Below are 22,558 nucleotides of genomic sequence, written 5' to 3'. Positions count from 1 at the left end.
TGGGGGGGGGGGGGGGGGGGGTCGGCGGCCAGGATCCCCACCCCACCCCCCCCCCCTCGGCTCCGGGTGACCCCAGAGCTGCCCCACAACTCCACCCCACCTCAGCTTCCCCTGCATTGCACGCTGCCCCATTCCCAGCAGCAAAGGGTGCCTCCCCCCATAGGGCAGGCGGGGGAGTGGGGGGGCAGCTCCAGCACGATTCCCCCCCCCCCTCCCTTGCAACACAAAGCACTGCCCCGAGGACATTGGGGGGGAGGGCTGTGCCCACCCTCCCGGGGGGGTCAGGCTGTCCCCTTCCCCTGCATGGGACCCCCCAGGAGGAGGGGGCCACAACCGCACGCTTCGCTCTGCACCGTTCCCCATTCACCGGTAGCCAACAGCTTCCTCCCTGAGGGGGGGGGGCAGGGGGGCAAAGGGGGGGCAGCCAGACCCCATGTGTGGGGCTGCCAGACCCCATATATGGGGCAGCCACCCACGCCTGCGCTCGCTGTCCCCGCTGTCCCCAATCCCATCACCGCGCAGCCCTGTAAATACAGCGCCCACCACCCCCAGCCAGGGGCTGCTCCACATGTTGGGGTGGGGGGGGGCATGGGGGGGTCCGTGGGACCCTCTGTGGGGAGCAGCACCCCCCGGCAGCGGAGGGGATGGGTGGGAGCCACAGATTTGGTTACAATTTTTTTTGTAGAAAGCACTGATTTCCCTGTAAGTTGTTTCAGAAACACGAGAGTGCTCGGAGTCTGTGGTGCGTGGGTGTGGGTGTGGGGGGGGTGAGATGGGGGGGAGAGCAGCATGGGGGGGCTGCAGGGGGGGGAGGGAGGGGGGCGAGGGGGGCTCTGAACCCAAATATTCCCTCTGGATGGGTGCAAAGCACTGCAGCCCCATGGAAAACGTGGATGGCAACGTGGGGAACTGACATCTGGCAACGCTGCTGCTTTATTGCAGCCTGGAGGGTGGGCTAAAAAAAGGGATGAGGTGAACGCAGCCCCCACGCACAAACCAGCACACGGACCCCCAATGCGACCCCACCAGCAGTGGGGCAGAGAGGAACCCGACCCCAAAGAGCCTCCGTGAGTCCTCGGGGCGACGCAGGAAGGGGGAATGGGCGCACAGAGGGGACGTTTGGGGGCAGCCCCGGCCCCAGTGTGTGCTGGTGGCAGTCCTGGCTGCAGCACGGGGATAAGGGCGGCCAGCACAGTCCCGGCAAGCGCCCGGTGGTCCTGCTGTCTCCCAAAAAGGGGGGGGTCGGAAGGCAGACCCCAATCCCGGGGACTCACGCGAAGATGGTTTCCTCGCGGCGCTTCTTGGTGAGGATGGTGCCTGGTTTGTGCTGGGCGTCGGGGTGGTTGGCCAGCTCGGGGGGGCAGGATGACACAGGGCTCTCCAGGATGGCCTGCTTCAGGTCGTAGAACACCGTGGAGTCCTCCTTGGTCAGGAAGGTGATGGCAACGCCGCTCTTCCCGGCTCGACCCGTCCGCCCGATGCGGTGGATGTAATCTACGGGGGTGTGGGGTCAGGCGACGCCCTGGGGGGGCCCTCACCTCGGCCCGCACCCCCAACTCACCCCCCCCCCACACCCCCAACTCACCCTCGATGTTCTTGGCCATGTCGTAGTTGACGACCATGGAGACGTCGTGGATGTCGATGCCGCGGCCGGCCACGTCGGTGGCCACCAGGATGTCTTTGGCCCCGGCCTTCAGGTTGGACAGGGCAAACTCTCGCTGCTCCTGGCCTTTGCCGCCGTGTAGGGTGCAGGCGTTGTACTGTGGGGTGAAATGGGGCTCAGCGGGGGGGGTGTGGGGGGGCCACGCTTCAGCTGTGGGGTCTCTGCACCTGCGTGGCTGTGCCGCAGCACGGGGGGACACCACCGGGATGGGGGGCTGGGGGTCGCCGTGAGCCGTAGGGCAGAGGCGTGGGGTGGGGGATGGCACAACTGAGGTGGGGGCTCCGGGCCGGACTCACCCCCATCTTCTCCAGCGACTTGGCCAGCACATCACAGCCCTTCTTCTGGTTGACAAAGATGATGATGGGCGGGTCGAAGCCCTGCTCCAGAATGGCCAACAGCTTCTTCCTGCAGGGGAGGAGGAGAGGAGAGGAGAGTGAGGAGGGTCCACGGTGCCCCACGCCCACCCCGGACCACCCCGAGACCTCCTTCCCCCTCCCCACCACTCTCACCTCTTCTCCGACTCTGACATGAGGAAGACCTTCTGCTCCACCCTCTCGTGTGGTTTGCCAGCAGAGCCAATGTAGACCACGGCCGGGCGGCGCAGGTAGCTGCGTGCCAGGCGCTCCACCGCCGGCGGCATGGTGGCTGTGAACATGACAGTCTGCAAGAGGAAGGGGCAGTGAGCAGCGACCCCGCGGGGCAGGGAGCACGGCTTCCATTCCTCAAAGCCCCAAACCCGCCCTGTGCCCATCTGTCTGCACTGTGCTCCCCCCCACCTGTCTACACTGTATTACCTCTCACCTGTCAGCACTGTGCTCCCTCCCATATCTACATTTTTGCTCCCCCCCCCCATATCTGCACTGTGCTCCCCCCCACCCGTATTTCTGCTTCCCCCCCACCTGTCTGCATTGTGCTCCCCCCCCTCCCCATATCTACATTTGTGCTCCCTCCCACCTGTATTTGTGCCCCCCGCCCCCCTCCCCATATCTGCACTGTGCTCCCCCCCACCTGTCTGTATTTGTGCTTCCCCGACTCGAAGTTGGCCAACATCTTCTCGGGGTCCTCGGCCTCGTCGGTGTCGGGTTTTTGGTTGGTGACAGGCATGTGCTCCAGGATCTTCTGCACGTCAGGCTCGAAGCCCATATCGATCATGCGGTCCGCCTCGTCCAGCACCACGTATGTGCAGCGGCTCAGCACCAGGTAGCGGTTCTCCAGCACGTCGATGAGCCGCCCAGGAGTGGCGATGACGATCTGTGGGGGGGAGAAGCAGCGCCTGCAGCCCGGTGGTGAACTGGGCCATACTGGGAGCCGGGGGTGCCCCAGCAACACAGCGCAGGGCCGCGCAGCGCCGCAGCCTCACCTCGCAGCCCATCCGCAGGCGGAAGCCTTGGTCCTCGCGGGAGATTCCTCCAATCACGGCCACCGTGCGGATGCCCAGAGGCTTCCCAAACTTGATGGTCTCCTCCTCAATCTGCTGGGCCAGCTCTCGGGTGGGAGCCAGGATGATGGCGTAGGGGCCCTGGTCCGACTCCTCGATGCTGCGCAGCGCAGGGAACCGCGACGTCACCCCCCACGGTGACACAGCGCCACCCCCACGACGCCCCCATCCCACCACGGCAGCCCCCCTCACCGGTCGATTTTGGGCAGGGTGGTGATCCACACCAGCAGTGGGATGAGGAACGCCGCCGTCTTACCGCTGCCCGTCTCAGCCACGCCGATGATGTCCCGGTTCTGCAGGCCGATGGGGATGGCCTGCCGCTGGATGGGAGTGGGTTCCTGCGGAGGAGAGTGGTGGGTTTGCCAGCAGAACACCCCCATACCCCCCCCCAAAACAACCCAGGAGCTCCGATCCCAAGAACCAGCCCTCTTCCTCCCACCAAGCTCACGTTAAGACCACACACAGGTCCTCCAAAAACAGCCCCTGAGCCCACCTTGTAGCCACACTTATCGATGACCTCCAGGATGTGGGGCGGCAGGGATGAATCCTTCCAGGAGCGGATGGGGTTGGGGATTTTGCCTCCTTTGGTGGTGATGCTGTAATCCTCCCGGAAAATACGCCAGTCTCTGTCTGTCATCTCATCCAGCTTCTTCTGGGACCAATGCCGGTCGTCCCAGCGCTGCTTGGCCTCCTTCTTCCGCAGCTTCCGCAGCCGGGCCCTGCGATGGGGCAAAGAAGGGCACGGGGTTCACCCCACAGCCCTGTGGACAGCAGATCTGTCCCCCCACCCTCAGGACGGCAGCCCCGTGCCCCCCCCACTGCACTCACTCCTCCTGCTCCTTCTCCTCCAGCGTCCTTCTCTTTTCCATCAGGTCCCCATAGAAGCGCGACTGCTCCCGTTTCTGCTGCTTCAGGTCGATCCCTGCGATGAAGCCCCGTCCCAACAGCTGCACCTGGTGCCTCTCTTTGTACCTGGAGCAGGGCAGGAGCGTCAGGGGGCAGTCCCGGGGCTGCAGAGCCCCCCCTGGGGTCACCCCCGGGCACTCACAGGGGGTTGTAGTCAATGGAAGTGTCCTCTGATGCGTCCCACTCAAAGACAAACTTGCGGTCGTTCAGGTGCCGCGTGCGCCTCCGCTTCTTCACCCCTCCCAGGTAGCGCTCCTGCAAACAGCACAGCATCAGCAAGGCAGGAACCCTACCGGGGGTCCCGGCCACCCCCAAGAAGCTCCCCCAGCCCGGCTGCCAGCAGCACCTTGATGGCGTGGAGCTCTTTGCTCTTGTCTTTCTCCTCTCGAATCTTCTGCCTGCCCTCCTCGTCCTCAGTGCCGTTGGTTTCCCTCTCCATGCGCTCCCGGCGCTCCCTGCGCTCACGCTCCTGGGGGTCTTCTGGGAACAGGGGGAGAACCTCAGAGCTCAGCACTCCCCAGCACAGCTTGGGGGGGGGGCGTGGGGGCTTAGGGGTGGGGGTGACAGCGCACCTAGCATCTTCCTCCCCATCTCCTGGAACTGCTTCCTCTTCTTCCTCTCCTCCTCGAGCAGCCGCTGCCGCTCCTCCACCTCCTGCTGCCGCCGCCGCAGGGCCTCGGCCTCCCGCTCAGCCTTGGAGAGGAACTTGGGCTGCAAGAGGGGAGGAAGGCTCACAGCGGGGCTGGACGTGGCCCCTTACTGCTGGGACCACCCCAGGATAGGACCCCCCCCAGATGCCCATCCGGGCACCACCACCACACGCCGGGACTGTGCAGGAAGGGAGAACTCCCACTCCCATTCCCACCTTCGCTTCTGCCTCCTCCTCGGCCTTCTTCTTCGCCAGCAGCTCCTCCAAAGACAGGGGCTGTGCCTGCAGAAATGGGGCTGTGCTGTGACGCCTCTCCTCACCCCGAGAGCCGCTCCTGAACCAAACCCCACTCCTCACCTTCTCTTTTTTCAGTGCATTCTCCTCCTCCTCCTCCGCCTTCCGCGAGTCCCTCTCCTTGCGAGACTTGGAGTCCTTACCCCTGCTTGGGGACAAGCTTCCCCAACAAAGCAAAAGGCAATCAGGGACCAAACAGAGCCCCACACCCAAACCTCAAAGCTCCAAACTCAAGGCCCTAAAGCCAGGGCCCCAAAACTCAAAACCCGAAGCCCGAAACCCAAACCCCGAAATCCCAAACCTGAAGCCCCAAACCCCAACGCCAAGGACCCAAGCTCAAACCCAAAGCCCCAAAGCCTGAAGCCCCAAAGCCCGCCTCCCCCCACCCCCCGCTGGGTGAAGCCCCCTCTGCCGGAGCCCTGGCTGTGCCCCATAGGGCCACATAGCAGCCAACCCAACCGGACCCCCCCTCACCTGGAGCGCTTCCTGTCCTTGTCCCTCCGGTGGCCATCCTTCTCCCTCTCCCGGTCCTTCTTACCCCGGTCCCGGTCGCGCTCTTTGTGCCGCCGGTCCCTGAATAACGGGAAAATCACCCCAAAATGAGATCCGTTGTCCTACAAAGATGTCCTCCCCCCCCGGGTAACCCAACGGCTTTCACCTGTCCAAGGACTTGGAACGGGACCGGGACCGGGACCGGCTGCCCCTCCTCCTATCCCGGGAGCGGTGCCGCTTCCTGTCCTTGGGGGGGGACCCCTTACGGTCCCGGTCGCGGTCCCGATCCCGGTCCGGGGAACGGGAGCGTTTCCTCTCCTCCTTCACGGGGGACGCGTCGCGGTCCTTCTTGTCCGTCAGCTCCCCGGCCATCTGCGGGGGGGGGGCAGCGGGGCCCGCTCAGAGGGACCGCCGGGAGGGAACGGGACGGAGCGGCTCCTTGCCGGCGTACCCAGCCCTGCGCCGCACAACGGAGCCCTGCAACCCCCCCCGGCCCTTCCTCCGGGAGAAACGAACCCTCCCCGCGCCCCCCGGCCCGGCCCCGTCTCACCGCCGTCTCCCGCAGCACCAGGCCCAGGCCGAGGCCTCAGCGCCGCGCCGCCGCCATGTCCGCCGCGGGGTACGCTGGGAAAGCGAGGCGCCCCCGCGGCAACTTCCGGGACTGCAACTCCCAGCGGCCCCCGCAGCCCCTTCCGGAAGTACACCTCCACAGGGACTGCAGCTGCCAGCGGTCCCTTCCGGAAGTACAGCTCCACAGTCGCTTCCGGAACTACATTTCCCAGCGGCCCCCGCGGCTCAGCTCGCACTGCGCTGCGCTCAGAGCCCATGGAGCCCCACATCCCTCTGCCCGTGGATGCTTCCATCCGAAACCCAACACTGAACCTCTATCCCTATTCATCTCCATCTCTATCTTCTTGTTCAGCCCTCTGCCCTCTATCTATGGCCATCTCCATCTCTATCTTCATATCCAGTCCTCTCCCCATGGATGTTCCCATTCAAGAACCCAACGTTGAACCTCTATCTGTGCCACATCCATCCCTAACTCAACATCAGCCCTCTCCCCATCGATGTTCCCATCCCAAACCCAACACGGAACCTTTTCCAGCTGAGAACGCCCACAGACCACATTTAACCCACCAACACTTCCCCATGAAGGCTCAGCACTGAGTCTCTCTTTGCTTCCATGTAGAAACCAAACCTTCCCTGCAATGGGGTGAGGTTCAGATGGGGTGGGATGAGGGAACTGCTGCTGTGGCACCGACTTCAGTCCCCACAACACCCAATGGGGGGTCTGCCCTTCCCTATGGGGTCACCCCCAACACAACCCTGCCCTACATCAAGGAGCGACCCCCCTCATCCCCCCCCAAACACAGCACCAGGCACCCTCTGCACGCCAGCAGTTATATTTCTGATAATAAATAAAGCTTTTTAATAACACCGAACATCGAACTGAGTCGTCATCCCATAAGACAGCCTATAAAACAGCCACCCCCCCCCCCCCCCCCAGACCCCCACTCGGGCTATGGAGGACCCCTCCCCCACCCCCCACCCTTGGGGTTAAGCAGCAAAATGAGGGATGGGGCAGAGCTGGACACCAATGGGGCATTCAAAGAAAAGGATGAGTCCCTCCGGGCTGAGGAGCAGCCTGATCCTTCTATATGGGGTCACCCTGAGCCCCCCCCGCCCCCCCAGAATTCCACCCCACAGCTCTATGGGGCTGCCCCCCAGCCCTGGGCTCCAGCACACACCGATGGGGGATGCAGTGTGATGGGAGGGCAGCAGGCAGCCCATCCTTATTGGGGGGGGGGGGGGGGGAGGGGGTGGGCACCGCGGCTTCGTTTGGCCCCCCCGGCCCATCCTGGGGGCGGTTTGGTGAGGTGGGGGGGGGGGGGGGGGGGGGGGTCACATCCTTACACCTCCCCCCCCCCTTCACATGACAGAGCAGCTTTTGGCCTTCTCCTTTTTGAAGGCGGAGGAGATGAGCTCAGAGCGGGTGGGCAGATGGAGGAGGCGCTTGGAGAGACCCCGGGGGGGACTCTGGGGGGGCTGCGGGGGGGCTCTGCTCAGGCAGATGCTGGACACGGTGCGGAAGATGCTGTGCACGCTCTTCTCTGAGGTGAAGGCTGAGCACTCCAAGTAGCTCTCAGCTCCCAGCTGCCGGGCTGCCACGCAACCCTATAACCCAACGGGGCCGTCAGCACAGCCCTGCACCCCAAAACCCCACAACCCAACAGGGCCGTCAGCACAGCCCTGCACCCCAAAACCCACCCTGACCCCAAAGTCCCATAGCCCAACAGGGCCATCAGCACAGCCCTACACCCCAAAAACCCATCCTGGCTCCAGAACCCAGCAGGGCCATCAGCACAGCCCTGCAGTCCAAAACCCATCCCGATCCCCAAACTCCATAACCCAGCAGAGCCATTGGCACAACGGAGCACCTCAAAACCCACCTTGACCCAAAAATCCCATAACTTTGCAAGGCCATCAGCACAGCCCTGCAGCCCAAAACCCCATAACCCAGTATGACCATCAGCACAACCCAGCACCCCAAAACCCACCCTGGCTCCATAACCCAGCAGGGCCATAAGCACAGCCCCACCCCCCAAAACCCATCCTGGTCCCAAAACCCCATAACCCAACAGAGCCATCAACACAACCCTGCACTCCACGATCCCATAACCCAGCAAGGCCATCAGCACAGTCCTGCAGCCCAAAACCCACCCTGACCCCATAACCCAACACAGCCATCAGAACAGCCCTGCACTCCAAAACCCCATAACCCAACAGGGCCATAAGCACAACCCAGCACCCCAAAACACCCCAACCCAGCACCCCAACCCCAAACCCTATAACCCAGCATGGCCATCAGCACAACCCTGCACCCCAAAACCCATCCTGGCCCCAAACCCCACAACCCAGCATGGCCACCACCACAACCCTGCACTCCAAACACCCCCCCCAATCCCAAAACCCCATAACCCAGCACCCCAACCCCCCCAACCCCAAACCCCATAACCCAGCACCCCAGCACCCCCAAACCCCATAACCCAGCACCCCAGCACCCCCAAACCCCAACCCCAACCCCCATAACCCCTCATGGCCATCAGCACCGCCCCCCCCCCACCTGCTCATAGGAGATGGGCGCCTGCTTTTGGTGGGACAGCTCCAGCACAGTGCTCAGATCCGTCCGCAGGTCCGTTTTGCAGCCGATGAGCAGCAGCCGCGTGTTGGGGCAGTAATCCAGGATCTCTGTCTTCCACTATGGGGATAAAGGGGGCATCAGTGGGGTGGGGGGGCCCTAAAATAGACCCCCTCCCCATCCCCCCCCCCCCCCCCCCCCCCCCCCCCCCCCCCCCCTCCCCGGCCTATTGGCTGTCACATAGAATCTGGGCACCCCCAATTCCATGGAATTGTTTCATGATCACCTCCCACCCACCCCATAATTGCTGGGATGTGGGGGATGGAGGGCAGATGTTCACACGGTATATGGGGTCTGAGTGCCCCCCGGACCCCCCCACCTTTTTGGATGCGCTGTCCAAGGTTTCGGGGCGGCTGACATCGAAGCAGAGCAGAACAGCATCGGAGTCGCTGTAGCACAGGGGACGCACGTTGTCGTAATAGGGGGACCCTAAAAGAAATGGGGGAGGGGGTCACCATACAACCCCCCCAATGGGGCTGGAGGACCCCAGGCAGTGGGGTGCCCCACAAAGGAGCACTGCGCCCTATGTTCTATAGGGGGAATGCCCCCCCCGCCCCCGGAAAACACCCCCTATGTGCTATGGGGGCAGTGCAGCCCCCCCCCAATGCTCCCCCACCCCACATTCCAATCCCCATCGCATCTGATGGAGCAGCAGCAGCAAAACGGCTTCTGCAGTGTTTATATAACAGCCCTACAACAGCAGGAAGTGGGGGGGGGGGGCAGGAGGAACCGGGGTGGAGGTATGGGGGGAGGGGGGTGGGAGGTGGGGAGCTGATAACCACCCCCCCCCCCCCCATGGGGTCCCCTGGGGGACCCCAATGTCGTGCGGAGGATGGGACTGTGGGCACAGCATGGGGGGTGTCCCTGGGGGGTGGGAGATGGGGTCAGTGAGGGGCTGCGTGGGGGTGGGAGAGGCTGTGGGGGGGGGGGGGGGGGGGGGGTCATTTTAATGCCCCCTCCCCAGACCCCAAAGGGCCTCGGAGGGGTTTTGCAGTGCAGACACTCCGTGTGCTGAATAGCAAAGAGGCTGCGCCAGCGCATCGCCATAGCAACGCAGGGATGGAGGGTGGTGGGGACCCCCCCACCCCCCCTTCGGATTGGGGGGGGGGACACTGCAGCACCGGGCAGGGCTGCCCTGGGTGTCCCCCCCCCCCCACCATCCCCAACCCTCCAGGGACGCCCATTGGGGTGTGTGTGTGTGTGGGGGGGGACAGCAGATGATGCTCTGTTACCCCCATTCCCATAGGGAGGAGGGAAGGCCGTGCATCTGGGGGGGGTTGTGGGGGGATGAGGGGTGCACTGAGCACAGCCCGCAGTGGGGATCAGCCACGGGTACCCCCCAACCACTCCATCCCCCCCCCCCACTGAGACACCCCCCCCAAAAGGGTCTCACCGCCTGCCCCCTCAACCCCCCCCACCCCAAATAGAGCCCCCCCCCCCCCACCGCAGGGCTGCCTCTACCACCCCCCCCCGCAGCCCCCCAAACCCCACAGCAGCCCCCATAACGCAGGGCTCTCCACGAAGCCCCCCCACTCCCAGGACCCCAAATTGCCTTCCCCAAAATCCACCTCCCGCATACCACAACCGCCCCATCCCCCCCCGGAACGGGATCAGCCACCCCCCTCCCCCCGGTACCGAACCCCCCCCGGTACCGGAGGTGTCCCATAGGCTCAGCTCCACGCGCTGCTCCTCGCTGCTCAGACACGCCGTGTAGTTCTCGAACACGGTGGGTACGTACGTCTGCAACGGCACCGACACCGACACCGTCAGCAGCCGCTGCTCCCGGTACCCCCTCCCGGTACCGGCCCCGGCTCACCTCAGGGTAGCAGTCCTTGGCCAGCACTTGCAGCATCGCCGTTTTCCCGCACTGAACGTCCCCCACCAGCACCAGTTTGCACCGGGCCGGTGCAGCCGCCGGCGGCCTCCGCTCCCGCATCGCGGCGGAAGCCAACAGCACGAAACCCCCCACCGCCACGCACCCACCCGCCAACCCCGCGCTCCGCCGCCGCACTACCTCTATATACCCCCACCGCCGGCAGGGCCACGCCCACAGCGGAGCCCTTCCGCCAATCACCGCGGGGGATCCCGGAATCCCGACCAATAGTGAAGCAGCACGGCCACTCCCACTCGCTCCTCCAAGCGCAAGGGGGCGCGCGTGTGCCTGCGGTTGCTCGGAGACCGGAAGTTGGGTCCCGGACAGGAAGTGGCGGTTGCTAAGAGACCGGTGGGACGCCGGCTGCGGGGAGAGGAGCGTCGGGTGGGCGCGAACGGCACCGGGATGCGGGGAGGGGGACAACGAAACGTGTGGGGCCACAGGGAGTGTGATGGAGGCCGGGGGCGGATCCCGAAAGGAAGGGTTTTGGGGGGGGTCCCAGGTTGAGGGGCTGTGGGTGGGCCGTGGGGCCTGGAGGGGCATCGGAGGCCTAACCCCCCCCGCTCCCTCTCACGCTGTCCCCCATGCCCAGCCATGCCGGTGAAGCGGCAGCAGCGAGCCGCAGCCCCCACGTCGGCGGAGGATGGGCTGCTGCTGCTGCAGGGCCAGGCACTGGCCGAGGAGGAGGCAGCCAAGAGGAAGAGGGAGATGCTCAGCCGTTTCCTGAAGGTCCATTGAGGGGATGGGGGTGGTTTCGCTGCCCACCGCCCGTCCCCGCAGCTCATAACTCCCCCCCCCCCCACACACAGGACAAGCTGTCCCAGGAGCAGCAAAGCACCGCCCTGAACCTCCATAAACTCCACAGCCAATGGCGTGCAGTGCTGCGTGAAGCCAAAGCCCAGGAGCTGCAGCAGGACGTGGCCATCCTCAGCCAAACCTTTGCACGGGTGATGGACAGCAAGGACAGCGTCATCGAGGTGGGGGGGGGGGCTGTTTCCATTGGGGGGAGGGATTGGGACCCCCACATGACCCCCTGCCCTATTTCAGTCCTTGGTGACGGACCTGGAGGAGGCAGAAGTGCAGCACAGCCGGGCGCTGAGCGGTCACCTGCAGAACGTGGACCGTCTGCTGCAGCTCCAACGCTGCCGCCTGCGCTGCATGGAGGAGGGCTACAGAGCACAGCTGGAGGAGCTGCAGGAGGAGTTTGAGACTGAGAGGTATTGGGGGGGGGGGCGGGAGGGGGGGGGGATGGTGGTGGCACCCGCTGCGCATCGTGGGCCCTCAGCACATCGCAGCTCGTGGAGGTGTAGGGGTTGGAAAGGGCTGCAGAAGCCCACCAGCCCAACCTCCTTGCAGAGGAGGTGCATAGCAAACATGCAGGGGGGGTCGCATCCCTCTGGAGGAGGAGACTCCGCCGCCTCTCTGTGCAGCTCACGCCGATGCTGGCACGCTCGAAGGACAGAAGTTCTTCCATGTGTTTCTACGGAGATTTCTGGGTCCCGCTCAGTGCCCGGTGCTCCCTGTGCTGGCGCTGGGCAGTGCTAAGTAGAGCCCGGCCCCATCCTCCTGACCCCCCCCTTCAGATATCGGTCAGAACTGATGAGATCCCCTCTCCCCTTCCCTCCCCCCGGGGCTCTCAGCCCCCCACAGCTCTGCGCCCCCCGTGGGGCTCTCCCAGCACTTCCCAGTCTGCGCAGTGCTGCGGATGGAGCAGAGCGGGGCGCACCTCCCTGCCCTGCTGGCCGCAATGCCCCCAGGCAACCGTCGGCCCTCTTGGCCAGCAGGGCACGCTGCTGGCTCGCGGGCACCCTGCCGGCCACCGGGGCTCCCTTTTTTAACACGCCTTCCCTCCCCTTTGCCCGGCGTTTGCCAAGGAGGAGCATCGTGGAGCGGCACCAGCGAGAGCTCCGCTACCTGCAGGACGTGGCGGTGGCCGTGGAGCAAAACCACGCCAGGGAGGAGCACGAAGCCACGCTGAATTTCCAGAGCACGAGGGATGAGATCAAGAATAAGGTGCGAGGAGTCAGCCTGGCCCTGCGGCGCGCCGGATCTCAGCTCTCAGGGCTGCAGAGCAGAGCGCACAGCGGGGAGGGGGCGCTGCAGGGGAACCCCCGCCGTTGTTTCCCCCCCTCAGAGCCTGCAGGAGAAGCAGTACACCCGCCTGCAGCTGAGCGGGAAGCTGGAGGGGCTGTGGGAGCAGTTCCACTGCGCCATGCAGAGCTACGCCGAGGCCACCGAGCGCCGCAAGCTCAGCTTCGAGGCGCTGAAGGCGAAGGATGAGAAGAGCTCCCGGGAGGTTGAGGTGCAGGAGAAGAAGCTGCAGAAGCTGCAGGTGGTGGCCCGGTGCAGGTTTGGGGTTGGGGCTCTGGGCCCACCCCGTCGTGCTGCTCACGCTCCGCGTGTCCCCCCAGGACGCAGTTTTGGCTGCCAAAGCCCGGCTGGCTGCTCACCTCCGTGCCGGCGAGGAGCAGAACGGACGCGTGCGGGAGCAGAAGGAGGCAGCCCTGGGGCAGCTCCAGCAGCTGAAGAGTGAGATGAGCCGTGCCCGGGCCAAAGCCCACCGCAGCCTGGCTGAGCTCACAGCGCAGAGCGGCGCTGCCCTGAAAGCGCTGGGGAAAATCGTGGGGAAGGTGAGGCCCCACCCCAACCCCACAGAACCCCCGCGTGGCAAATGTGGCTCGCAGTGACCCGGGGGGGTCACCGTCCCCCTCTCCCCGCCCTCATCCCCGCAGGCCGAGCGCGTTCTGCGTCTGGCTGAGCTGTGCCGCAGGATGGAGAGCGAGGAGGAGAAGGTGCTGCCCTTCTACCCGTCCTCGTTGGCAGAAGGAGAGAGGGACGACGCCGAGAGGGTCCTCAGAGAGGCACCCACTGAGCCCCTGGCACGGGTGAGGGGACGGCACGGGGGTCCCGGGTGCTGTCGGGGGGGCGGAGGCGGCGCTGGGGACCGCCTGGCTGGGGCGTGCATAGCCCGGGGGTCCCCGTACTGCCGGGGGACGGGAGGACGGAGCCCGGGGACCCCAGCGGTGCCTCCCGCCCAGGCCGTGCTGGACTACGTGGGGCTGGAAGGCTTCTGGCGGCGCTTCAACAAAGCGAAGCTGGAGGAGGTGGCGGCGGGGCAGCAGAGGGCAGCGCTGACCCACAGCAACCGGCGGCTGCGGGCGCTGCTGCGGCGCTACCTGGACGGGCTGGCGGCGAACGCCGACGCGCTGAGCGAAGCCAACGCGCTGCCGGACGTCAGCAACGGGAGCCGCGTGCCCAAAGCCTGCCTGCAACGCAGCCGGGACGCCCCGCAGCCCCACGACCCCCCGGCACGGCGCGGCGCTGTGGGTCACGCCGTGGGGCTGAGGGCTGAGCCTCAAAGCCGTGAGGGGCCATAAAGGAACCGAGCTGCGCCCGCAACGCCTCCAGGTCGCATTGCTGCTCACAGAGCCCAGCTCTGCTCTCTCTGCTCCGAGCCTTCAGCTCAGCACAGCACCGACCCTTCATAGGAGCACGCGAACCATTCTGGGGGTGGGGAGGGGGGGGGGGATGCGTCGAACCCCCACTCCCCCATGGGAGCCGCACGCAGCGCAGCTGCAGACGCCGAGCGGAGCTTTATTTCTTTTTGGCTTTGTTCCTCTTCTCCTCCTTCTGCCTCTTCTTGGACGCTTTGGGGCCGCCGGCTTTGCGGTACAGATGGAAGCCGATGAGGCCCAGCAGAGCCGGCAGCAGCGCCAGGCACAGCAATGGGAGCAGCCGGTCCAGCGCCCGCCGCCAACCGCCGGCACGGGACAGAGCCACCAACTGCACCTCGAAGCGCAGCACCGCATCGCCTGCAGGGCAGAGGTGGAGATGGGGAATAAGGGGGGGGTGGGGGGGTGTGGGGGGGCGCCAGGGGGCAGCGCTCACCTGGGATGGTGGGGGGAGAACCGCGTCTGCCGTACGCCAGGTGGGGGGGGATGGTGGCTCTGCGCTTCTCGCTGTGGGGCGGAGGGGTGACGCGCATCCATGGGGACGGAGGTGGGGACGATGGGAACGTGGGGTGTGCTGAGCCCACGCGTCCTGACCCCACGTGTGTCCTGACCCCATGTCCTGACCCCACACACGTCTTGATTCCGTATGTGTCCTGACCCCGTATATGTCCTAATCCCATACATGCCCTGACCCCACACATGCTGACCCCACACACATCCTGACCCCACACACGTCCTGATCCTGTACACATCCTGACCCCACACACACCCTGACCCCATATGTGTCCTAATCCCACGCATGCCCTGACCCCACACATATCCTGATACCCTACACAAGCACCCTGACTCTACACACACATGCTGACCTCAAACATGACGACCCCACACACGTCCTGACCCCACATGTGTCCCGATCCTGCACATATCCTGACCCATACACGTGCCCTGACCCCACACACACGCCCCAGGCCCACACACACACATGCTGACCCCACACATCCCGACCCCATACACGCGCTGACCCCACACACACATCCCAACCCCCCCCCCCCCATTCTGTCCCCACACACGTGCTGACCCCACAGCCATTTCCCGACCCCGCTCAGCTCCTTACCCCACACACATGTCCAGCAGGCTCTGCTCCAGCCCTGTGTGACAGCAGAGGGGTGAGCGGGACAGACGGACCCCACAGCCCCCCCTGCGCCCCCACCCCATAGCAGCGCTCACCGGGGATCACCTGCCTCTTGCCCAGCTCCACCTGCAGGGGGTCGCGGCTCAGCGACGTGTCGATGACGCGCCCATCCTCCAGGCTGCCCTATGGGGTACGGCGCCGTGGGGCTGAGCCGTGTGGGGCCGGCACTGCCGAGGGGCTGCCCTGTGCTGCTGCCAGTGCCAGCCCCATGCTGGTCCCAGTGCCAGCCCCATATTGGTCCCAGTGCCAGCCCCATGCTGATCCCATTGCCATCCCCACACCACCCCCAAACTGGTCCCAGTGCTGTCTGCATACTGGTCCCAGTGCCACCCCCATACTGGTCCCAGTGCCACCCCCATTGCAATCCCATTGCCATCCCCACACCATCCCCATACTGGTCCCAGTGCCACCCCCATGCTGGTCCCATTGCCGTCCCCACACCATCCCCATACCGGTCCCATTCCCACCCTCTCTCAGCTCCCGATTCCCGTCCCGCTCCATTCCCGGCCCCGCCCCACACCCGCCCCATAACCGCCCCACACCGCCCCCCCTCCGCGCAGTGCTGACGTGTTCCTCCGCCCCGCACCGCCCCGCACGCACAGTGTAGTGGATGTGCACCGTATCCCCCAGCGCCGACCGCTCCACGCAGCCCTCGGGGGCGGCCACCTGAAACCGGGGGGGGAGGGGGGGCAAAGGGGGGGGGATGATTACGGGGGGGACCCCACAAACCCCAAACGGCCCCACAACCCCTCCGCCAAATCCCAGTGCCACGTGGGGTGCGGGAACGCACCGGGACCCCCCCCGTTCCATCCTCCCGGTGCGCACCGCCGACGCCCCCCCCGGTGCTCCCACCGCCCCCCCCCCGCTGCCCCCCATCCCCAATTCCCCCATATAACATTGACCCCCCCCGGTGCTCCCACTGCCCCCCCCCCCCCGGGGTCCCGTACAGACGGAACCCTCCGCTGCCCCCCATTCATTCCCCGCTGCCCCCGTCCTCCTCCCCGGTACAACCGGGACCCCCCCGGTGCCGCCTCACTCTCCCCCTCTCCCGGTACCGACGGTGCCCCCCGGTGCCCCCATATCCCCCCCGGTGCCTCCATATCCCCCCCGGTCGCCCATTCCCCGTACAGCCGGGCCCCCCCCGCGGCCCCCCGCCTCAGTTCCCCCCCCCATCCCCCCGTACCCCCCCCCTCCTCCCGGTTCCCGGTGCCGGCGGTGCTCACGATGGTCTCCACCCGCACCCCCCGGTTTCCGCTTTCGCTTTCACTCCCGGTGGCGGCGGCGTGAAGCGGGGGGGGGGACGGCGGCAGCAGAGCGAAGAGCAGCAACAGAGCAACGGGGGACGGCATGGCCGGGGCGAGCGGGACCGGGACCGGGAACGGGACCGCCCCGTAGAGCCGGGCACACCCCCACCCCCCCTACGGTACCGCCTCCCGCCCCACAGCCCCGCCCCCCCCGCCCTCCCTGGGGTTCCCCCCCCCCCCCCCCTCCGGTTCCGGGGATCCCCTCGCGGCGGTGTCCCGGTGCCGCTCGGTTCGGTGCCGGCAGGCGGCAGCAAAGCCCGGGGAAAGCGGCGTCCCGGTGTTCCCCCCCGCCCCCCCCCCCCAACCCCGGGTCCGGTCCGCCCCCCCCGCTCAGCATCGCCCGCAGCTCCGAACGTTCGGGGCGCCTTTATGGCCCTACAGCGCCGCTACGGAGCCCCGTATCGCCCCTATGGGCCCCTATAGGATCCCATAGGTTCCCTACAGCGTCCCATAGAACCCCCTTAGAAGCCGTCCAGCACCCATACGGACCCCCTTCAGCACCCCTATAGGCCCCCCTATGGCACCCCTATAGCACTCCATCAACCCCATACAGCACCCCATATAGACCTCCTTACAGCACCCCTATAGCACCCCTATAGATCCCTATAGCTCCCCTACAGCACCCCTATAGATCCCTATACATCCCTATAGATGCCCCTCGCACCCCTACAGCAATCCCACAGCACCCCATAGGGTCCATAGGGGTGCTATAGGGGCCTATGGGATGCCATAGAGGTGCTATAGGGGATCTATAGGGTACTATAGAGGTGCTGTAGGGATGCTATAGGGGGTCTATATGGGCTGCTGTAGGGGTTCTATAGGGTGCTATAAGGGCCTATAGGGATGCCATAAAGTGCTGTAGGGGCACATAGGAGTGCCATAGAGGCGTTGTAGGGGATCTATAGGGGTGCTATGGGGTCCTGTAGGTGTGCTGCAGGGACACTGTAGGGATGCTATGGGAGATCTATAGTGGGCTATGGGGGTGCTATAGGGGGTCCTTGGGGATGCTATGGGAGCCTATAAGGATGCTATAGGGTGCTGTAGGGGATCTATAGGGGTTCTTCAGGGGATCTATGGGGTGCTGAAGGGACACTAGAGGTGCTATAGGACGATCTATAGGGGTGCTATGGGGGTGCTGTAGGAGGTCCATAGGGATGCTATAGGAGCCTGTAGGGACACTATCGGGGTGCTGTAGAGGATCTATAGGGGATATATAGAGAAGCTGCAGGGAAGGTATAGGGGGTGCTGAAGGGGGTCCATAGGGGTGCTATAGGGGTGCTGTAGGGGATCTATAGGGGTGCTGTGTGGGTCCATAGCAGCCCTATAGGGCCCGGTGCCATGGCTGGTGCTGAGCCCCATGGGGGGGGGGGGGCACCGGGGGGGGTGGTGCCCAATGTTGGTCCCACGCTCTGGGGAGGGGGAGGGGGGATGGGGGGGGGGCTCAGTGGGATTAGCACTAATGGGATTTTCCGTTTCAGCCCATATTCCCTCAAAGACAGCCCTGGGAAGTGGGACCCCCCCTCACCCCCCCCTCCCTCCCTTCTCAGCCCCGTTAAGCCCTTTCTAATTAAACCCCCCCCTCAGAGCCGTCCATCACCGCTGTCCTCCCCACATCCCACCCCATAGCGGGGAGGGGGGGGCATGCAAAGAAGAGCCGTGGGGCAGCACTACATAAAACATGTTTAATATCCAATGGGGGGGGAGGGGGGGACGACCGGGGGGGGTCACCGGTGTGGGGTGAGGGGGGGGGGGGGTTACACACATCCCCCCCGGATGGGGCAGAGCTGCGACACTTCACACCAAGCACAGACCAGGGGCATAAATATAGGGCTGGGGGCAACGGGGGGGCACGGGGGGGTCCATCTTTGTGGGGTGTGGGTGTACAATCACTATGCTGGAAGGGGTTGGGGGGAGGGGTTCCTGTGCCCCTCCCTGTTCCAAAAGGGGGGGAGGGGTCACACTATGGGGGGAGTCCGGCCTCAAAGTGATGCGGGGGGGGGGAGGGGGGGATGTGTGGGACCCCCGGAATGTGGGGGGGGGGGGGGGGGCAGAGATGTGGGGTGGGAGAGGGTTGAAGGAGCAGTGGTGGTCCCATTGCCCCCCCTCCCCCCCCCCTCACTCACTGACCCATATTTGGTCCATGGGATGGGGGGGGGGGGCTGTGTGGGACCCCCAGGGTTGGGGGGGGAGGGGAGGGGGGGCCATACGAGGCTGGGAGAGATTGTTAAGGGTGGGGGTGGTCCCAATGCCCCCCCACTGCCCCACATTTGGTCCATGGGATGGGGGTGCAGAGACACGCGGGGGGGTACAGAGATGGGGCGCCCCATATGCCCCCCCCCCCCCCAAGGCAGCACCAACACAGCCCCACCCCCCCCATAGCTCCGCCCCCCCCCCCCCCAATAACTTTATATATAGATATATTTCCACGCACGCACACACAAAATCCGAGGGGGGGGGGGGGCAAAAGGGGTGGGGGGGGGCGCGAAAGGGGGGGGGGACACCGAAGAAAACCCCAAAAAAGGCCAAAAAAAACCCCCAACCCCACAAATAATAATAATAATAAAGCACAAACCCCAATGGGGTGGGAAAAAGGGGGGGGGGGGGTCTCCGGGCTGAAGGGGGGGGGCTGTGAGGGGTGGAGGGGGGGTCCCCACCGCTCACTTCTTGTTCTTGAGTTGGTTGGCCAACCAGTCGAGCCCCTCGTAGAGCCCATCCCCGCTGGTGGCGCACGTGGCCTGGATGTACCAATTGCGGTGGCGCAGGGAGTGCAGCCCCAGTTTGTCCGTGATCTCAGCTGCGTTCATTGCGTTGGGGAGGTCCTGGGGGGGGATAAGGGGGGGTTGGGGGGAGTGCCGGTGGGGGGTGGGTAAGGGGGTGAGAATGGGGTGGGCGGGGTGAGGTGGGGTGGGGGATGGGGGGTGGTGGGAGGGGGGGTGATGGGAGGGGGGCTGAGGGGGGGGTGGGTGTTGGTTGGGGGGAAATGTGGGGGTGGGCACAAAGAGTGGGGCTGAGGTGGGGGTGGTTGGGGGGCTGAGGTGGGGGATGGCGCCAGGAGTGGGGCTGAGGTGGGGGTGGGCAATGGTTGTGGGGTTGACATGAGGGTGGGCATTGGTTGGGGGGCCGATGTGGGGGTGGTTGGGGGGCTGATGTGGGGATGGGCATCAGGAGGGAGGGAGGCTGATGTGGGACGGCAACTGTTTGTGGGGCCGATGGGGTGGTTGGGGGGCTGAGGTGGGGGTGGGCATCGGTTGGGGGGCTGACACGGGGATGGGATCCGGTTGTGGGGTCGCCGCCATCCCTGACGCCCCCAGGACGGGCACAGCGCTATGGGACCTCCGACCCCAATACCGCAGGGACCCACACAGCGCCCCACGGGGTCTGCAGCCCCCAACCCCCCCCCCCCAGGACCCCCTCCCCCCCCACCTGTTTGTTGGCGAACACCAACAGCACGGCGTCCCGCAGTTCGTCCTCTGCCAACATCCGCATCAGCTCCTCCCGCGCCTCATTCACGCGCTCCCGGTCGTTGCTGTCCACCACGAAGATCAGCCCTGGGGGGCACTGAGGTCAGCGCGGGGGGTGGGACGTGGGGGGGGGGGGACGTGGGGGGCTCCATCCCCATCACCACGTCCTCACACCCCTGTATCCTCATGGCAGCGTCTGCCCACGTCCTTATGGTCCTGCGTCCCCATATATCCCCATATATCCCCACATCCCCATATATCCCCATATATCCCCACATCCCCACATCCCTCCGTCCCCATAACCCCACATCCCTGTGCCGTGCCTTCATGTACACACGTCCCTATGTCACCATGTCCCCATATACCCACACCTCTATGCCCCCATATCCCCCCATCCCACACCCCCATGCCCCCATATCCCCACATCCATGTCCCCATGGCCCTCTGTCCCTATATCTCCATACAGGGAGGATGTGGGTTGCCCCCCAACCCCACATCCCTGTTTCCCCACATCCCTGTATCACCACGTCCCCATATACCCACAACTCTATGCCCCCATGCCCCCCCATCCCACATCCCTGTGTTCCCATAACCCCATATCCCCATGCCCCCATATCCCCACATCCATGTCCCAATGTCTCCATGCCCCCATAACCCTCCCCCCACGCCCCCCCCCTTCCTACCCTGTGTGTTCTGGAAGTAATGCCTCCAGAGGGGTCGGATCTTGTCCTGCCCGCCCACGTCCCACACCGTGAAGCTGATGTTCTTATATTCCACCGTCTCCACGTTGAACCCTATGGGGAGCGATGGGGGACGGGGAGGTGAGGCATGGGGGGGGCACCGATACCCCATAGGAACGGGGAAACTGAGGCACGGGGGGGCACTGACAACACAACCCCCCAGTGGGGAAACTGAAGCCTAAGAAAGCACTGATATCCCATAGGAAAAGGGAAACTGAGGCATTGGGAGGGCACCAACGGCACAGGTCCTTAAAGGGGAAACTGAGGCACGGGGGGGGGGGGGCACCAATGGCACAGGTCCTTAAAGGGGAAAGCGAGGCACGAGAACCCATGGCATCCCTTGATGGGAAACTGAGGCACAGGGGGGGCACTGACAACACAACCCCCCAGTGGGGAAACTGAAGCCTAAGGAAGCACTGACACCCCATAAGAATGGGGAAACTGAGGCACGGGGGGGGCACTGAAAGCACAGACCCTCAGTGGGGGAACTGAGGCATGGGGGGGGGAGCACCAACAGCACAGCTCCTTAAAGGGGAAACTGAGGCACAGGGGGGCATCGATACCCTATAGGAATGGGGAAACTGAGGCACTGGGGGGGGGGCACCAATATCCCATAGGAAGGGGGAAACGGAGGCATGGGGGGGCACTGAAAGCACAGACCCTCAGTGGGGGGGGGGCACCAATGGTTACAGGTCCTTAAAGGGGAAACTGAGGCACAGGGGGGGATCGATACCTTATAGGAATGGGGAAACTGAGGCACGGGGGGGCACTGAAATCACAGACCCTCAGTGGGGGAACTGAGGGATGGGGGGGGGCACCAACAGCACAGCTCCTTAAAGGGGAAAGCGATGCAGGAGAACCCATAGCATCCCTGAATGGGAAACCGGAGCACAGGGAGTGGGGGGGGGGCGGCGAAACCCCACAAGAACAGCAGAACGGAGGCGGGTGGATGCGGGGGGGGGTCGGGGGGTTCCCCCCCCCGAAGTTACCGATGGTGGGGATGGTGGTGACGATCTCCCCCAGTTTCAGCTTGTAGAGGATGGTGGTTTTGCCGGCGGCGTCCAACCCCACCATGAGGATGCGCATCTCCTTCTTGCCTATGAGGCTCTTCAGGAGGTTGCCGAAGATGTTGCCCATGGTGACGGCTCAACCGCAGCCCAATCCTATGGGGGGGGCGGGGGGGGGGAGAGGGGGCGTGGGGGGGGGTGACGTGGCGGGGGGGGGGTGGGGGGTTGAGGGGATCCCCCACCCCCACATACACACACACACACACACAGCCTGCGGGACGTGGGGGGCCCTATGGTGGGGATGGGGGGGGTGGGAACCTATGGGGGGGTGGGGGGGGGATCGTGCTGGGGGTGCCCCCCCCCCCATTGCAATGCCCCCCCATAAAGTGGCACTGAGGGATGGTTGCCCCCCCTCCCCCCCTCCTCACGCCCCCCCCCCCGCACAAAGCGGGGGATTCCCACCCCGCACTGCCCCCCCCCCCCCCCTTCGGGGAACCCACACCGCCCCCTCCACATTTGCCACCCCCCCCCACCCCCACAACCACACGGACCCCCCCCCCTCCCCCCTCACCGCCCCCGCGCAGCGCATCCCCAAACCCCCCCGCGCTTCCAACCCCCCCCAACCCCCCCGCATCCCGCATCGCCCCCGCACCCCCCGTTTGCCCCCCCCGCTTCGTGTCCCCCCCTCCGGTACCGCTCTCCCCCCCCCCGCCCCCACATCGCGCCGATCCGATGCGGATCCCCCCCTTCCCCCCCCCCCGTCGATCACAGCATCCCCCCCCCCCGCTGCGCGGTGCCCCCCCCGCACCTGTGCCGCTGCCGGTGCCGGTGGTGCCCCCCCCGCAGCTGACTCTGCACCGCTGTCCCCCCCCCCGCCGGAAGCGGAGG

The 22,558-nt window shown here is 65.5% G+C and overlaps 5 protein-coding genes and 1 pseudogene across 7 annotated transcripts; 1 reads left to right on the top strand and 5 right to left on the bottom strand.

The window, feature by feature from the left end:
• Positions 1–570, bottom strand: part of LOC121108124 — a 2,768-nt pseudogene extending 2,198 nt beyond the window's left edge.
• A 345-nt stretch (positions 571–915) lies between these two features.
• DDX23 (DEAD-box helicase 23) lies at positions 916–6,068 on the bottom strand. Of its 2 annotated transcripts, none has more exons than XM_025145673.3 (17): positions 5,993–6,068; positions 5,609–5,814; positions 5,425–5,523; positions 5,014–5,110; positions 4,873–4,938; positions 4,580–4,718; positions 4,354–4,487; positions 4,150–4,262; positions 3,930–4,073; positions 3,595–3,820; positions 3,294–3,439; positions 3,024–3,201; positions 2,672–2,914; positions 2,173–2,324; positions 1,960–2,068; positions 1,586–1,760; positions 916–1,494 (listed from the first exon to the last, which is right to left on the bottom strand). In XM_025145673.3, exons 2-17 carry the CDS (start codon positions 5,812–5,814, stop codon positions 1,271–1,273), a joined length of 2,451 nt encoding a protein of 816 aa, XP_025001441.1. In that variant the 5' UTR covers positions 5,993–6,068; the 3' UTR covers positions 916–1,270. The 2 variants fall into 2 exon arrangements, with proteins under 2 accessions (XP_025001441.1, XP_025001442.1); XM_025145674.3 differs by having other exon boundaries at positions 4,354–4,484.
• A 783-nt stretch (positions 6,069–6,851) lies between these two features.
• Positions 6,852–10,635, bottom strand: RND1 (Rho family GTPase 1). Its single transcript, XM_015273180.4, has 5 exons — positions 10,458–10,635; positions 10,294–10,381; positions 8,961–9,070; positions 8,567–8,701; positions 6,852–7,617 (listed from the first exon to the last, which is right to left on the bottom strand). Exons 1-5 carry the CDS (start codon positions 10,575–10,577, stop codon positions 7,372–7,374), a joined length of 699 nt encoding a protein of 232 aa, XP_015128666.3. The 5' UTR covers positions 10,578–10,635; the 3' UTR covers positions 6,852–7,371.
• Positions 10,636–10,846: 211 nt separating this feature from the next.
• Positions 10,847–14,033, top strand: CCDC65 (coiled-coil domain containing 65). Of its 2 annotated transcripts, XM_046904965.1 has the most exons (9): positions 10,847–10,898; positions 11,107–11,243; positions 11,324–11,491; positions 11,562–11,731; positions 12,389–12,527; positions 12,649–12,846; positions 12,926–13,144; positions 13,247–13,399; positions 13,553–14,033. In XM_046904965.1, exons 2-9 carry the CDS (start codon positions 11,109–11,111, stop codon positions 13,889–13,891), a joined length of 1,521 nt encoding a protein of 506 aa, XP_046760921.1. In that variant the 5' UTR covers positions 10,847–10,898; positions 11,107–11,108; the 3' UTR covers positions 13,892–14,033. The 2 variants fall into 2 exon arrangements, with proteins under 2 accessions (XP_046760921.1, XP_040510736.1); XM_040654802.2 differs by lacking the exon at positions 11,107–11,243.
• A 55-nt stretch (positions 14,034–14,088) lies between these two features.
• FKBP11 (FK506 binding protein 11) lies at positions 14,089–16,535 on the bottom strand. The gene is made up of 6 exons (XM_025145686.3): positions 16,382–16,535; positions 15,759–15,824; positions 15,194–15,281; positions 15,081–15,114; positions 14,403–14,473; positions 14,089–14,326 (listed from the first exon to the last, which is right to left on the bottom strand). Exons 1-6 carry the CDS (start codon positions 16,505–16,507, stop codon positions 14,109–14,111), a joined length of 603 nt encoding a protein of 200 aa, XP_025001454.2. The 5' UTR covers positions 16,508–16,535; the 3' UTR covers positions 14,089–14,108.
• A 1,595-nt stretch (positions 16,536–18,130) lies between these two features.
• ARF3 (ADP ribosylation factor 3) lies at positions 18,131–22,538 on the bottom strand. The gene is made up of 5 exons (XM_015273181.4): positions 22,479–22,538; positions 21,653–21,826; positions 20,607–20,717; positions 19,886–20,010; positions 18,131–19,281 (listed from the first exon to the last, which is right to left on the bottom strand). Exons 2-5 carry the CDS (start codon positions 21,798–21,800, stop codon positions 19,120–19,122), a joined length of 546 nt encoding a protein of 181 aa, XP_015128667.2. The 5' UTR covers positions 21,801–21,826; positions 22,479–22,538; the 3' UTR covers positions 18,131–19,119.
• Between the last annotated feature and the right edge of the window lie 20 nt (positions 22,539–22,558).

The sequence above is a fragment of the Gallus gallus genome, chromosome 34 (genome assembly GCF_016699485.2).
Source record: "Gallus gallus isolate bGalGal1 chromosome 34, bGalGal1.mat.broiler.GRCg7b, whole genome shotgun sequence".
In the NCBI taxonomy this organism is placed as follows: Eukaryota; Metazoa; Chordata; class Aves; order Galliformes; family Phasianidae; genus Gallus; species Gallus gallus.
The sequence above is the reverse complement of the archived record's forward strand: the minus strand, read 5'-3'. Positions and strand labels throughout refer to the sequence as shown.

Excerpts from the sequence above, each read along its gene's own strand:
- DDX23 (XM_025145673.3), bottom strand. The coding sequence starts at position 5,814 with ATGGCCGGGGAGCTGACGGACAAGAAGGACCGCGACGCGTCCCCCGTG. Across the intron at positions 3,440-3,594 it reads TCGATAAGTGTGGCTACAAG|GAACCCACTCCCATCCAGCG; the intron begins GTGGGCTCAGGG and ends TCTCCTCCGCAG. Across the intron at positions 2,915-3,023 it reads GCCTGCGGATGGGCTGCGAG|ATCGTCATCGCCACTCCTGG; the intron begins GTGAGGCTGCGG and ends TCCCCCCCACAG.
- RND1 (XM_015273180.4), bottom strand. The coding sequence starts at position 10,577 with ATGCGGGAGCGGAGGCCGCCGGCGGCTGCACCGGCCCGGTGCAAACTG. Across the intron at positions 10,382-10,457 it reads CCAAGGACTGCTACCCTGAG|ACGTACGTACCCACCGTGTT; the intron begins GTGAGCCGGGGC and ends GTGCCGTTGCAG. Across the intron at positions 8,702-8,960 it reads TGGACAGCGCATCCAAAAAG|TGGAAGACAGAGATCCTGGA; the intron begins GTGGGGGGGTCC and ends TTATCCCCATAG.
- CCDC65 (XM_046904965.1), top strand. The coding sequence starts at position 11,109 with ATGCCGGTGAAGCGGCAGCAGCGAGCCGCAGCCCCCACGTCGGCGGAG. Across the intron at positions 11,244-11,323 it reads TGCTCAGCCGTTTCCTGAAG|GACAAGCTGTCCCAGGAGCA; the intron begins GTCCATTGAGGG and ends CCCCACACACAG. Across the intron at positions 13,400-13,552 it reads CCACTGAGCCCCTGGCACGG|GCCGTGCTGGACTACGTGGG; the intron begins GTGAGGGGACGG and ends CCTCCCGCCCAG.
- FKBP11 (XM_025145686.3), bottom strand. The coding sequence starts at position 16,507 with ATGCCGTCCCCCGTTGCTCTGTTGCTGCTCTTCGCTCTGCTGCCGCCG. Across the intron at positions 15,115-15,193 it reads CAAGAGGCAGGTGATCCCCG|GGCTGGAGCAGAGCCTGCTG; the intron begins GTGAGCGCTGCT and ends GCTGTCACACAG. Across the intron at positions 14,327-14,402 it reads TTCTCCCCCCACCATCCCAG|GCGATGCGGTGCTGCGCTTC; the intron begins GTGAGCGCTGCC and ends TCTGCCCTGCAG.
- ARF3 (XM_015273181.4), bottom strand. The coding sequence starts at position 21,800 with ATGGGCAACATCTTCGGCAACCTCCTGAAGAGCCTCATAGGCAAGAAG. Across the intron at positions 20,011-20,606 it reads TTACTTCCAGAACACACAGG|GGCTGATCTTCGTGGTGGAC; the intron begins GTAGGAAGGGGG and ends AGTGCCCCCCAG. Across the intron at positions 19,282-19,885 it reads TGGTGTTCGCCAACAAACAG|GACCTCCCCAACGCAATGAA; the intron begins GTGGGGGGGGAG and ends ATCCCCCCCCAG.